Source organism: Gracilinanus agilis, chromosome 4, assembly GCF_016433145.1.
Source record: "Gracilinanus agilis isolate LMUSP501 chromosome 4, AgileGrace, whole genome shotgun sequence".
NCBI classification, from domain to species: domain Eukaryota; kingdom Metazoa; phylum Chordata; class Mammalia; order Didelphimorphia; family Didelphidae; genus Gracilinanus; species Gracilinanus agilis.
In genome coordinates this window covers 383,023,724-383,038,600 of record NC_058133.1, presented here as the reverse complement: position 1 = coordinate 383,038,600, position 14,877 = coordinate 383,023,724, and the positions used below count along the sequence as shown (strand labels likewise).

Below are 14,877 nucleotides of genomic sequence, written 5' to 3'. Positions count from 1 at the left end.
TTTGCCCTACCTCAATCCCATTCTATCTCTTGAGCTCTCTGGTCCCAAATTTCCACCTGCTTATGGTCTATATCCACCTGATTGTCCCATAAGTATGTCCAAAGCCAAGCTAATATTCCCCCTAAACATATATTCCTACACCAAGCTTCCCTTTTTCTGTTGAATGCATCTCCTAGGAATCAACTGTGATTTTTCAATCTTGTCTCCCCATCCCATCTGATCAGCTGACTATTCCATTGACTCAACCTCTCTTGTATCTTCTCCACTCTTTTCACTCATACCACAACCACCCTAGTTCAGGTCCATCCCTTCATCACCTCTTGTGTGTACAATTACAATAACACCCAAATTTTGCTCCTCAAATTGTTTTTTTTCTCTCAAGTCCATCCTACATGTAGCTATCAAATTGGTATTCCTAAAGCACAGATATATGCACAATATTCCTCTGCTTAAGATGTGTCAGTGGCTTCCCATTTCCTTTAGGTGAAAATACAAACTCCTCTGTTTGACATTTAAGGCCCTTGACATTGATGCCACGCTGTCCTCCCAGGATGATTACATATCACTTTGCAATCTAGCCAAATTGATTGCTCCTTCCCATACATAACATCCCATTTCTTACCTCTTTGCCTTTGAACAGACTGTTTCTCATGCCAGAAATATTCTCCCTCCTCATCTCTGCTTTTCATTCTCTTCATGATTCAGCAAAAGTGCCTCCTCCTCTGAGACCTTTCTGATTTCCACACTGGTTAGCCTCCCCTCACTATGTACTTAGGAAAATATATCTTGTATTTGCTTATATGAGAACACAGTGCATCCCCAAATAGTGTATAAATTCCCCAAGAGCAGGACTCTCTTACTTTTATTTTGTTATCCTCTGTGACAAGCACAGTGCCTGACACACGATAAGCACTTGATAAAATGTTTGCCAATGGATAATATTGGATGATTTTAATGTTTGGGGATGTAAGTTCCTCCACCACACTTAATTGTACACAACTACAACAGACAATGATTTCTTAATGTGAGTGCCAACAATTTCTGTTTATCATAGTCCTTTCTCTCACTCCATGTTCAGTGCTACAGCTTCCAAAATGCTTATTTGCCAAGTAGTTGGACAAAGACTTCCTCTGCATACAATCAGCATTTTCCTTTACCTCTCCTCCCCCAACTCCTTCCACATACACATGCTTTGAATCAGAGCCTAGCTACAAGGGAAAGGAAATTAGTTTTGCAGGTGTCTTTTTTTGGCTGTTCGTTTTTTTTTTCATGATTTACATAAAAATGATTCCCTGTTCCCTTCTTTCTCTTTTTAAAATGAGGAGGATAGTGAAGATCTGAAATGCCAGCTGCAATTTGTCAAAGAAGAAGCTGCTCTGATGAGAAAGAAAATGGCAAAGATTGATAAAGAGAAGGACAGATTTGAGCATGAGCTCCAAAAATACAGGTCATTTTATGGAGACCTGGACAGCCCTTTACCCAAAGGAGAAGCCGGAGGACCTCCCACCACGAGGGAGGCTGAGCTCAAGCTTCGGCTTAGACTGGTGGAAGAAGAAGCCAACATCCTGGGAAGGAAAATAGTGGAACTGGAGGTAGAAAACAGAGGCTTGAAAGCAGAGCTTGATGATCTGAGAGGAGATGACTTCAATGGGTCAGCTAATCCTCTCATGAGGGAGCAGAGTGAATCCCTCTCTGAGTTAAGGCAACACCTGCAGTTGGTGGAAGATGAGACAGAATTGCTCAGAAGAAACTTGGCTGACCTGGAGGAGCAAAACAAAAGGATCACCACAGAGCTGAATAAGTACAAGTACAAGTCTGGGGCGCACGAGAGCTCGAGGCACCATGACAGTGCCAAGACTGAAGCCCTTCAGGAGGAACTGAAGGCTGCCCGCATGCAGATCAATGAACTCAGCGGCAAGGTCATGCAGTTGCAATACGAGAACCGAGTACTTATGTCCAATATGCAGCGTTATGACTTGGCCTCCCACCTGGGAATTCGGGGTAGCCCCAGGGACAGTGATGCGGAAAGTGATGCCGGAAAGAAAGAAAGTGACGACGACTCCCGGCCACCACACCGCAAAAGGGAAGGACCCATTGGTGGAGAGAGCGACTCGGAGGAAGTACGCAACATTCGGTGCCTCACCCCAACCAGATCCTTCTACCCGACCCCAACCACTTGGCAAAAAAACTTCACAGACCGGCAGCAAATGAAGGACATTCGGTCCGAAGCAGAGCGTCTGGGAAAGACGATAGACCGGCTGATCTCCGACACTAGCACGATCATCACTGAGGCGAGAATTTATGTGGCCAATGGGGATCTGTTTGGACTGATGGATGAGGAAGATGATGGCAGCAGGATCCGGGAGCATGAACTGCTTTACCGGATAAATGCGCAGATGAAGGCGTTTCGCAAAGAACTCCAGACTTTCATCGACAGGCTAGAAGTTCCAAAGTCAGCAGATGACAGAAGTGCAGATGAGCCATTGTCTGTTAGTCAGGTACAGTTCCTCCTATTGCATCCTAAGTTGATGAAAAAGTCACATCCACATAGGTGAGGTCTGTGTATTTAGTCTGTACTTACAGGGTAGTTTTATGATGATATGCTCATTTTCTGGCTTCTAAGAGAAGTTTGATAAAGTCCAAATGACTCTTTTTGGATAGTAGCTCAGCTTGCTTTTGAAGTACACACAACATACCCAATCATTTTCTGCTCCCTCATGCTTGAACTTGATTATTTTCTTAGTAATTGTTTTCTTTACATTTTAAGGAAGAATAAAACTTTAAACCCCAAATTTCTTGATATTCTAAAGCCTGGAATTGGTTATTTCCACCCCCACTCACCTCCTCTCTGTTTTCCGTGGGGGTATTGTTTTGCAAAATGCCTGACCACAGGCTATCTGACATTTCACCCTCCATAGAGGTAGAACCTAAAAACAAAACACACACCACCACTCCCCCCATTAAAAACACATTAAGGGAAACAACATAAGGAGGGGATTTCAATATCATTTCAGTAGTTCCATCCTAGGGCAAACTCTAAAGGAGGTAGTGCTAAGAGAAAAGCAAATAGGATTACCTTGTAGCTCAAATCTATAATAAACTAAAAGGTAAACAAAGTTCAGGAAAAAGGATTTGTATAACTGCTTCTTTAAAAAGAAAATTTTTCTTTTTCTCCTCATTTTAGAACAGCAACTGACAAAATAGTGTTTAGTCTTTAGTCCAAAGCTTTGGCTATTTCAAATTGCCTCTTCACAGAAACATACAAATATATGTGAATATATTGGACATCAGCAATTAAATAAGTCATTGAGGCCAGGCACACCCAATTCCATTCTTCCATTAGTGAAATCCTTAAGAATTCTCCACCTAACTCATTACACTGATGGGTTGAAAAGAAATAAGGATTGATAAGCTTTCATCAAGATATCAGTTAGTTAATTGACACCTAATTCTGGATTATTTTTAAGTTTCCAGAAATAGCTAGAAACAATATGACCATATCGGTTATTTTAAACCTTTTCTGGTGATCTTTCTAGGGAGGGAAGGGCTGGGACTGGGGCATAGCTAGCTTAGTGATGAAACTCAGAGTTGGAAATGGAAAGCTTAAAATATTCCTCTCCTTTGATATACCTAACATTTGGCATTGGATTTCATTGTGGCACAAATTACAGGTATTATGAGCATATGGTTCAACAAATATGGTCCCAGGTAGTGGTAGTGGGGGGATATGAGAGAGTGCCTCTCACTTCTGAGTGAGAGAAAACAGTGTGTTTCCAGCTAGATATTCTGGGAAAATAGGCCAAAACCAGGGATTTTTCCCTTGCTTTACTAGTTACAGTATTAAAATGATTGCTTATTTGATGATAGCTTTTGGATGGTCACTAATTAACTCTTCTATTTGTCTCTGTATTTACCTTCCCAGATGTTCCAGCCTATTATTTTGCTTATTCTCATTCTTGTATTATTTTCATCACTTTCTTACACAACAATATTTAAACTTGTCTTTCTTTTTACACTGTTTTTTGTACTGTAAGCCTTTCATCATTTACTGTTCATTGTAGTATTATTTTCCATTTGTTTATTTTGTCCACCCTCCAAGATAAGAAGTAACAGAAGTATAGTTTCTGTAGTAGCCAATGCTATAAAAACACTGAAGACTGCTTGTTTCTTTAAAAAAAAAAAAAAAAAAAAAAGACACACATACATACACACAGCCAAAAGGAACTGATTGATTTAAGAATCCTGTCTACAAGAATATTCCAGGTAAGGAAAAGAGTCAGAATAACTTTTTTGCAAATCACATTAATTTTTAAATTCTTCTTTTAGGTCATTTTTCCTGTAGTCATCCTGACCATCTTGATTAAACAATTGTTTGAATTTGAAAGTTGATCCATGTTTTTAGATGACAGATCTAAAAAGAAAGTGTCAGAGAAGATGGAGGAGATTAATATGATTGTTTTAACTGGCCATGTAAATGTAGTCATTATATATTTATTTATATTTCAATTATATAATTGAAAAATTGAAACATCTTTATTTACATATTCCAACAAGGAAAAGCTCATTTGAACATGTAGTCTAATGCAGTTATTGAGTCTATTATATTCAAAGCACCTGAAGAAAAAAATCCACTTAAATATGTTCTATCCTTTGAACTTCACAACTCCTATGAAAAATAGAGTATTATTCCCTGCTTTTATAGATAGCAAAAAATGAGATTATCTATTTTCTACAACTTACAGAACTTGTCTATAACTGTTACTTGTCTATGATCACATAGTTTACAGATATAAAAAGGCAGGGCTTAAACCTATATTTTAGTGACTCTAGAAATAACAATCTATGCACAACCACAAAGCCACTCAAAGAAGCATCCTTGGAAATGGGGATAAATAGGAAAGATCTGAACTATGATGGTTAGCAGGATGGAAATCATATTTTGAAAAGATGTTCTGTTAGAATGGAAGAATGGGTAGATAATTGGTACATCTAGAAAATTAACCATCTTTGTATTGTTTCATTGAAGTAGGACAGACAAATCCAACTTTTGTCTTCTGTCACATTAATGCCATTTTCTGGTCTAGTTGTGTAAGGTATTTTTTCCTATTATATTTAGAGTTCAGTTCTCTGTAACAGATCTCTACAACAAACCTCCAAAAAATAAAAACAGCTGCTTAGTTATTTGATTATGATTTTCCTAAAAAGTTTTCCACATTTTCAATTCAATTCTGTGAGCATTTATTAAGCACTGATTGTGACTGACACTAGGCTAGATGCTGGGAACATAAAGACAAAAATAAAAATAGTCCCTTCCCTCAAGGTGTTTATATTCTGCCTAATATTTATTGCATTCTGTGGAAGCCTGTTTTCAGCCCAGAAAATGATTTTAACACTAATCTTTCTAAGTGTGTCCAACACAGATTCTATTTTCCTTTTCATCAAAAATGTCTGTGTGTATAAGCATACCTACATACATTTAATTATGATGACCAAAACTGTTTAGAAACCTGGAAACAGTGTGAATTTTCGATGTTCTTAATTGCAGTTGTAATTTGTCAGAACATAGCATCACTTTTGTCTTAACTGTTCCTTTGTCAGAGAGCCAAAGGTCACAAGCAGAGATTTATGAGATGGGCAGCTGAATTGAGACTACCTCTTTATAGAATCACTCAAATGGATATAATCACTCAGATGAGATTTCATTTTCTACTTTCCTTTATCCCAAACCAAGATCACAGTCCAAAACAAATTCTAGCTTGAGGATTCTTAGATACACCCTTGGAGTAGCATCCATCCAAGAGTAGCATTTGGTACTGATGCTAAAAGAGTATGCCTGACAGCAGAAATTGGCTTAAAAGTTTTTTAAATGCCATTTGATCTGACTATGCCCAACAATGTACATAACTGTTGATGGGAAGCTGTCACTAATTTCAAAGGAGATTATGTTCTTGTGTATGCTGAAATGGTTGGCTTAGAGAATGTGGGGTTCACTTCCAACTGTACAGTAATCTTTTGGAACCAAAAATTGGCTCCATCCTTCTGATTATTTAAAAGTTTTGGATCATGAAGCAACAGAAGCCACTATATGGCATAGTGGATAACAGCTAGCTAGCCTTGGGGAAAGGAATCCTCCTGCTACAAACACTAGCTGTGTGGTGCTGCACAAACCACTGAAATTCATCCCAGTTTCTTTATCTGTAAAATAAGGATAATAGTGCTTGCCTCCGAGAATTCCTGTGAAGATCAAAGTAAAATCAGCTTTGTGCAAAGTTCTTTGCAAACCTTAAAACACAATGTAAAATCAAACTGTTACTATCACCATTTTCATCTCCAAAAACAGTCCATTTCTGCTGCCTCATTATGGTGTGAAAAAACTGGAGAAGCTTTCATTCCATTGCCAATGACAGTCTACATTTCAAAAGATGAGCTTAGAAACATATAAAGAATTTTAACACCAGATGATTGGGGAATAAATAACAGGTGATGAATCTTTAGAAAAAGATAAAAGAATACATAATGAATATATCCTTAAACAGAAAGGTCACTTGGCATGGTGGATAGAGGGTTGATCTTCTTGGAGTTAAGAAGATGAAGTTCAAGTTCTTCTCCTTACATATTCTGGCTACAGGACTCTGGATAACTTCTCAGTGCTTTAGGCAACATTGACAGTGGGTGCATGGACATTAGAGGAGAGAATTTATACATGGGCAATTCCCCATAATGATTTAATTATGTCATAACCAAAACAAAGCAAAACAAAAAAAATTTATAGGAAGCAAAAAGACATTCCCCACGGGATCTAATCATGTTCAGTCATCTAAATGCAAATATCCATCAAAATGTAAATTCACAAGCTAGGCAAACTGCATTAAAGTAAGTAGGAATATTATTAAATAGTAGAGTCAGAATTTAAATCCAGGTACTCTGATTATAATAATCTTGTTCAGTAATTTTCAATCATGTCAGAGTCTTTGTGACCCCTTTTGGGGTTTTCTCAGCAAAGATACTGGAATGGTTTGCCATTTCCTTCTCTAGCTCATTTTACAGAGGAGGAACTGAGGCAAATGGGATTAAGAGATTTTCCCAGAGTCACACAGCTAGTCTGTGTCTAAAACCAGATTTGGACTCAGGAAGAGGAGTCTTTCTGATTTCAAGCCCAGCTCTTTATCTACTGGGCCACCTAGCTGCCTGATTAGAAATCTAGCATTCTTTATAATGTAGATCGCTGGGACCCAAACACATATTAGACTCAATACAATTGTAGATTTATAGCTAGAAGGAATATTAGAGGCCAGTTAGTCATAGGATGAGATTTGCAAGGGCCCTTAGGGGTCAAATCCAACCCTATAGATGAAGAAAACTGGGGTTCAGAGAACTTAAGTGACTTGCCCAAGACCATAAAGGTCACCTATATTACCACAAGCTAACCCCTTCTCCCCTCTTCCTCCTCTCCTATCACTCAGATGCCTTCTGGTACTATCTTCTCCTTTACCCCATCTGACATAAAATAGTCCTACTCCTTGTCAAAGCATACTTCTACCTGTACAAGAGATTATATTCCATATTGTCTCCTATAACAAATAAACCACTTATCGGTCTTGCCCTGTATACTGTCTCCTCTGCTGCTTAAAAACATCTCACATGATCCTTTCTTTCCCACCCACTTCCTCTCTTCTCACTGTCTTCTTAGCCTGCTACCATACAGCTTCTGAAATCATCATTCCACCAAAATACTCTCTCCAGAGTGACCAATGATTTTCTAATTGCCAAATCCAGTGGCCTCCTCTCATGTTTCTTGACTTCTTATCAGCCTTTGACATTGGTGATCATCTCCTTGATAGTCTCTTCCCTCTAGTTTTTCAGGACCCTTCACTTGCCTGATTTTCCTCCTACTTATCTGATCATTCTTCTCAGACTTTTTTATTGGACCTTCATACAGGTCATATACACTAACTATGGCTGAGCCAAAGGGCTCTTTTCTGGGTTTTCTTCTCTTTTGCTGCCATACTATTTCACCTGATAATCTCATTAGGTCCCATTTTTTAATATCTCATTGTTGAAGATTCTCAATCCACCTATTCAGCCCTACTATCTCTGCTGACCTCCAGTCTCACATCTCCAACTGTCTTTCAGACATCTCAAAATGAATAATCAGTAGATATCTTAAACTCAACATGTACAAAATTGAACTTGTTGACTTCCTCCCTAAACCCAATTCCCTCAATATTTCCCAATTAATGTCGAGTCATTAACATCATTCCAGTCCTCCAAAATTCACAACCTTGGTATCATCCTAGATTCATCACTCCTTGCTGTTCCCTGACCAAGACACAACATATTTCAGCTGTGGGAATTTTCTGGCTATCCCCTAAGTCTTTGATGCTCTCCCTCTTCACCTCTGCCTTCTGTCTTCCCTGGCTTCCTCCAAGTCTCAGCTGAATTCCCACCTTGTACAGGAAGCTTTTCCCAATCTCTCTTAATTTTAGTATTTCTGATTCATCCCATACATAGCTTATTTGTACTTATTTGTGTGCTTGCTATCTCCTTCATTAGATTATGAGCTCCTTGAAGGCAGGGGTGGTCTTTTACTTCTTTTTGTGTCCTTGTACTTAACATAGTGCCTGATAAATAGCAGGTTCTAAATAAATATTTATTGACTGATTCACTGACTATTGCAATAACCTGCTAATTGTTTTTGTTGCCATAAGTCTCTCCTTACTCAAGTTCATTCTCCACTCATCTCTCTCTCTCTGTCTCTCTCTTTCTCTCTCTCTCTCTCTCTCTCTCACACACACACACACACACACAAACACACACACACACACACACACACACACACACACACAATTTAGTGGCTCCCCATTACTTTTAAGATCCAATATAAAATCCTCTGGCATTCAGTGCACTTCGTAATGTCTGAACCCCATCCCACCTTTCCAGCCTTCTTATACTTTGCACCTCTCTACATACTCTGTGACTCAATGACACCAGCCTCCTTGCTGTTCCTTAAACAAGACATTATGTCTCAATTTCAGGTATTTTCACAGACTATCCCTTATTCCTAGAATTGTCTCATTCCTCATCAAAGAAAAACTTCAAGTCCCAGCTAAACTAACATTTTATAGAAAGTCTTTCTCCATCATTAATTCTAAAGTCTACCTTCTGGTATTTATTTCTAATTTATCCTGTACATAGCATTTTTGCCCATCATTATTTACAAGTTGTTTTCCCCATTAAATGTTTACATACTGATTCATGTATTAAATTTTTATTATCTAATTGACTGGTGACAAATAAGGGACCATTTCAAAATAGTTAGAATCTCTGGATATATTCTTCAGAGCAGTTGGGAATTTTCTCCTTCCCTCTTTTTCAGGATGGATTTTTCCAACACAAGCATCTCCTCCACATTATCTCCAGTGACAGCACATGTGGGTAGCACATGACTTTTATCACCAAGAGAAACCTGTTCCCATCAAACTCTTCCCACATGCGGGTGGTGGTGACAACAGCATGCCTTGGAGGAGGAAGTTGACTCTCCAGCCACCCCCTTTCCTTTCAACTTCTGCTTCTACCTCCTACTAAATTACATGCTCCTCCCATGTGGCCATTGTAGGATGCATATCATCCTTAGCTCACATAATAGATTTAGGGAAAGCAGTATCTAAGGACAATGTTCTAACTGCACTCTCCACCCCCCCCCAAAAAAAAAAGATTTTCTGTATTACAGAAATTCTTTCCCTTGTCCCCAGTCTTATTAGATAGATGCATCCATCTGGAAAATAACATTACATAAAGTCATATCCAAGAAACTTCCTTGCTTCCTTCTGCTAGAAGAATAATGTCCCTTTGCCTTTCTAGAGAAAACTGTCCTATATCAGACAGCACCTTTTAAACCTTGTCATTTAAAAATAGCATACCAATGAGAAAATCCCCTTTTCAGAAATACATCATGCACACATGGATTTTGGTACAGAATGCAGGTGTTTGGTGATCTGACTTAGATAAAAGGAATTCAGCTGGTTATTTTTAAGCTTAACTGACTCAAACTCATAAAACAAAGAAAAACTTCAGAGAAAGGGCTGGAATGTGAGTTGGCGAGCTGTCCCTAGCCCTCACTTTTATTCAAGGAGTGGAGTGGGATGGGGTTGTTTAAGCAGCTGCCAGCAAACAATGGCATGCCAGCATGGGGCTGAGCCTTAACTCTACATTTTTAAAAATGTCTATGGTTGTGTTCTCCAAGAATTATCCCCCATTTTAGACTCTAAATTCATTCTTCAGGTCAAATGTCCTCATTACATGTCATAGGATTTGCTTTGGGGTAAAAAAGTGTGTGTGATGGGGGGTAGTAGAGTTGGGTAGAAAGGTCAAAAAATTTGCATGTTAATTATATTTTGGAAAGTGAATAATATAAAAGGTCAATTTTGCAGAAATATAGCTGCTGATGACCAAGGTCTGGTAAACATGCTGACTCTACTAGAAAAATACTTTAGGAATTATTACTTATTTTTATATACCCTTCTGGACCCACATAATGTCTTGTATGTAGTAGATAAGTGCTCAATATTGAAGAAGAATTTGAGAGAGAGAGAGAGAGAGAGAGAGAGAGAAGGAGGCAAAAAAGTAGGATGAGGGAATGGAAAAGAACACTTGGTTTTGAATCTGAGAATCAGTGTTCAAATTCTATTGTTATTTAATTGCACCTCATTTCTCTTATGTCTGAGAAGGGATTGAATTAAATGATTTCTTCCATCTGTGATTCTATCAGAAGGAAGAAAGAATGGAAAGTTCTCAACATAAGTTGAGAAAAAAATATTGCATATGATTTTGGTTCACTAATTTTCTGTGTTATAAGAGAGGGTTCAACTGAGCTGAAGGAGAGGTTTTAATACATGTTTTTTAATAAGTGGGAGAGTTGTACTAAGTGAACTCACAAGTTCCTCCTAAGCTCTAAAGCTCTATGATTCTGTGATATTCTGGAACTTCCCAATTTCAAAGTGTGCACAAAGGCATTGTACAAATGCATTTTTACTAGTGCCTCTCCTTTGTCTTGAGTATGCATGTGCCTTCATAAGCAAATTTAATTGCATCTATGGGCACTAAATCCAAGAGAGAGAAGATAGTCATTTGAATAATACTATCTATTGCTTACATCCCTTGGTCTCCAATTGAATTGATTGCTCCAATTCTCAGAAATGGAATTGGATCCTTGTATTTCACTATTGTGATAAATATAAGTTAAACATAACTCATAGTGAATTGCCAGTCAATTCCTGAAAGTAATTTATATTCTAAGCTAGAGGAGTATAGAGAAAACAATGTAATAAAAATCCTGTGCATTATTCAGCCCAATTCTTCAGCTTGCTCATCAAAGATTTGGCCTTAGGAGCCAAATAGATTTACGAGTAAATGTATTACAAGATTCCAATAAAAAAAAAAACTCATTCATTGTCTAAAAGAATTTTCAAAGCTCAATCAACAAATAGTTTTGAATGCTTTCTATATATGACTTTGTATATGATACTGTAATAGGGAGTGAAGGATGGGAATATCTCTATTGGGAGAGGAATCCAGAGACAGTGCTAATCAATGAAAATGAAAGATGCAATTCCATGCCTCTGGTAGAGTAGAATAGAGAATCTCAAGCCATGATTTAATCCTGCTTTTAGATGGGATGAGTTCTATACCCACCAAAACAACAACTATGGGTCCTGCTTCTTTATGGAGAAGCAAACAGAATAAAATCATGTAATCCAAATTTGGATAAGAAATCAGAATCTTTATTGGGTCTTGAATGACTAATATTGTACTAGGACTTTTTTTAATCTTGGGAAAACATGGATATCTTTAGGCTCATCCATAATCTTTCCTGCAGTGACTTGTACCTATTATAACTTGGTTAGACCCTATTTAGTGTGTGTAAAGATACTCTACAGAGGTAGGTTTATAATTAAGTTAATATAAGTAGTTGGAAGTAAATGTTAAATACCTGGTCCCTCTGGTTTAATAGATTTGAGGTGAGGAGACTGTGCCAAAGTACTTTATCCCCATACCTCTCTTCGAGGTGTATGTATATAATGGGACACAGCTATTTGTCTGAGGCTGTTTAATATTCTCAGGAAGTACAGTGGACTTTAGTCTACTCTTATGGGATTAGGAGGTAGGGGCAAATGGAAAAGAAAAAAGTTCATAAAAGTTCTCCAGGCCAGAAATCTCTCTCTCTCTCTCTCTCTCTCTCTCTCTCTCTCTCTCTCTCTCTCTCTCTCTCTCTCTCTCTCTCTCTCTCATATATATATATATGTAATTATCATTATTATTATATATGTTAAAATATATTATCATCATTATAAGCTAATAGTTAAAGTTGGCAAAAACTAATATATGTATTAGTATATTTATTTTATTTATGTATTTATTTCTTATTTGAGGCTCACAATAGTCTTGTGAGGTAGATGCTAATATTATCCCCATTTTACAGATAAGGTAACTAAAACTGAGAGAATTTAAATGACTTGCCTAGGATCACGCAGCCAGTAAGTGTCTGCTGCAGTATTTGAAGTGAGATCTTCCTAACTCTAACTCCAACTCTCTAACCACCATGACATCCAGCTGCCTAGTATAGTATACATATTACAATTATTTAAATTCCTTTTGGAATAAAATGTCACCTCTACCTCCCTATACAGACCCAGCTTCAGAGCAGAGTCAGTACTAGAATATCCCCCTTTGGTCACTTACCTTGTCCTCTGTAGCATTACCTGCAATTATTTGACTTTTAAAAGGTTAAAAATGATGCAGTAGTATCCTGATATGCCCTAGAAACTGTGTGGTACTTTGAAAATCTGCTTGGACTGCTTTTTAGAATTCATCCAATCAAGGAAATCCCATGCAAAATTATAGAGGAGGCTATTTTTAACATCTGGAGCTTTTAATCCTTTTCATTTTTTCATCATCTTGGAGTCAGAACTCCTTCTATTGTACCTGTCTTCCTCATACTTCCCCAGATAGCAAGGACCCTGATGTTTCTCCCTTGCCAATCCTGAGTCCACCATTTAAGTGATTTCTCTGGCTTGCGGTGTCCTGTGTTCCAAATATAATGGAATATACCCTTTCCTCATCAAACTTTACCTGTTCTACGTTGCTTGTCCTTGCAAGCCTGATCTGAGCTAGCCGAAGTTTGAAAATAACCTTTAAAATCAGAATGTTTTAGAATTGTTGAGGGCTAGCCAATAAAATAATCTTAGCTAAGATATTTACCTGATTTAACTATGCTTTGTAAATATTTTGTTTTCTCTCATCTGTGTATATAAAATATATACTCATTTTGCCCCAGTTTCTTCTCTCCCTATTACATACGCACATACATACATGCAAGGCACAAATGTAAGCTTTTTCTCACAGGCAAAGACTTTTATATTTGAATTGCCTATGCTTTGTAAATAGTACAAGATCAATAAATGTCTAGTTTTATATTGATCCCCATTAGACAGTGCAATTACCCAAAGAAATTACATTTCGAAGGGAGGAAATACTTGGGAATGGAGGGGCCTTTCCAGTACCATTCCAGTCACACTCTGTGGGGGACTACTTATCATATCTAGGTCAAAGACCTAGCTCTGAATCCAAACCTAGGGGAAACAAGTTTTTTTCCCAGTTGGTTCTGTGACACAAATCCAAGAAGTCAGACTATAGAAACAGAGACTCAAAGCACCCTCTGGTGGTGGATAGCCTTCTCTGCTCACTGAGCAAGAGGAAGAACAAGAGTGAATTATCCTTTAAATTACACAAACTTTCCCAGGTAATCAATTCGGAAATGTCATGTTAGATCTTAATCACAAAAATGAAAAAGATTCAAACTAGTTCCCAAGTAGCCTCCATTCCTAAAATGATTTTCTGCTGTTTCTGCAAAGTAAACACAGAGCAGCATTTGGAGAAGAGAGGGCAGTTGAAAACTTTCCAAAAGGGAAATATTTCTGTCATCTGGAAACATCTGTACAGAAATCCTCTTTTTAGATATGCTCAGCAAGGAATTGTCACCAGTCTCTAAAACTAGGGATAAAGTATCCCTATGAAGTTGGAGATAGGTCCAGAGCAAGGAAGAAAATAGCCTGAAACCCGGCGATCTGTGAATGAAATTATCAGGTCCAAATTCCCATGTGTCTGGCACAATTATTTGCACAGAAATGAAGAGAAGAGGCTGAGCATTAAATCTCTATTTCTTCTTTTACTAACATAGGATTCAAGTACCAGAGGACCAAATTTAATCCCATTTGTCTTTAGTGTGATGAAAATTTTTGTGATACAATGCCAAAAATGCAGGAGAACATGACCAGAATTCCACTCTGTGACTTTGTATTTAGAATTGAACTATTGCCTCATATTAGCCCCTTGGCCAAAGAACTACATAACTTAGAATCAATCCATAATATAGTTTATAGAAAAGAACAAATATAAAATCACATGGACCTCTAAAAAGGAGGAAAGCATATGGGAAAGTAGGATATAATTTTAGATTAATGCTAAAGAAATGAGATAATTTAAATAATTTAGAAACAATAAAATATTCTCTAGCTGAGAAATTCTGGGGTTATGTTTCTGGGCTTTATTTCATTCCCAGAAGTTACTTAAATCATGTTATAAATGTTCCCAAACCTTCAGCTCACATGATTTCATAATTTTTCATAGCATAAAACAAGATTTCATTTTTTTGAAGACTATTAACATTCCACCTACAGACACTTGAAAAACAATATCCATTGGTTTGGAATGTTTGTAAACAAACAGATGTGGGAGAAAGACTAGAAAATACTTATGTATGGTAAGAAATATGATGCTATCATACTATACCATTAAAGTTTTAATATCACCCCAAATTAA

General features: G+C 37.5%; 1 protein-coding gene across 2 annotated transcripts in view; it reads left to right on the top strand.

The window, feature by feature from the left end:
- Window positions 1-4,213, top strand: part of SOGA3 (SOGA family member 3) — a 41,007-nt gene extending 36,794 nt beyond the window's left edge. Inside the window, exons 6-7 of one of the 2 annotated variants that reach the window (XM_044676946.1) lie at window positions 1,323-2,489; window positions 3,923-4,213. In XM_044676946.1, the coding sequence (XP_044532881.1) occupies window positions 1,323-2,489; window positions 3,923-4,033 (1,278 nt within the window). In that variant the 3' untranslated portion in view covers window positions 4,034-4,213. Of the gene's footprint in view, window positions 1-1,322; window positions 2,499-3,922 lie in introns of both variants that reach the window. The other variant, XM_044676945.1, reaches the window with a different exon arrangement.
- Window positions 4,214-14,877: the final 10,664 nt, after the last annotated feature.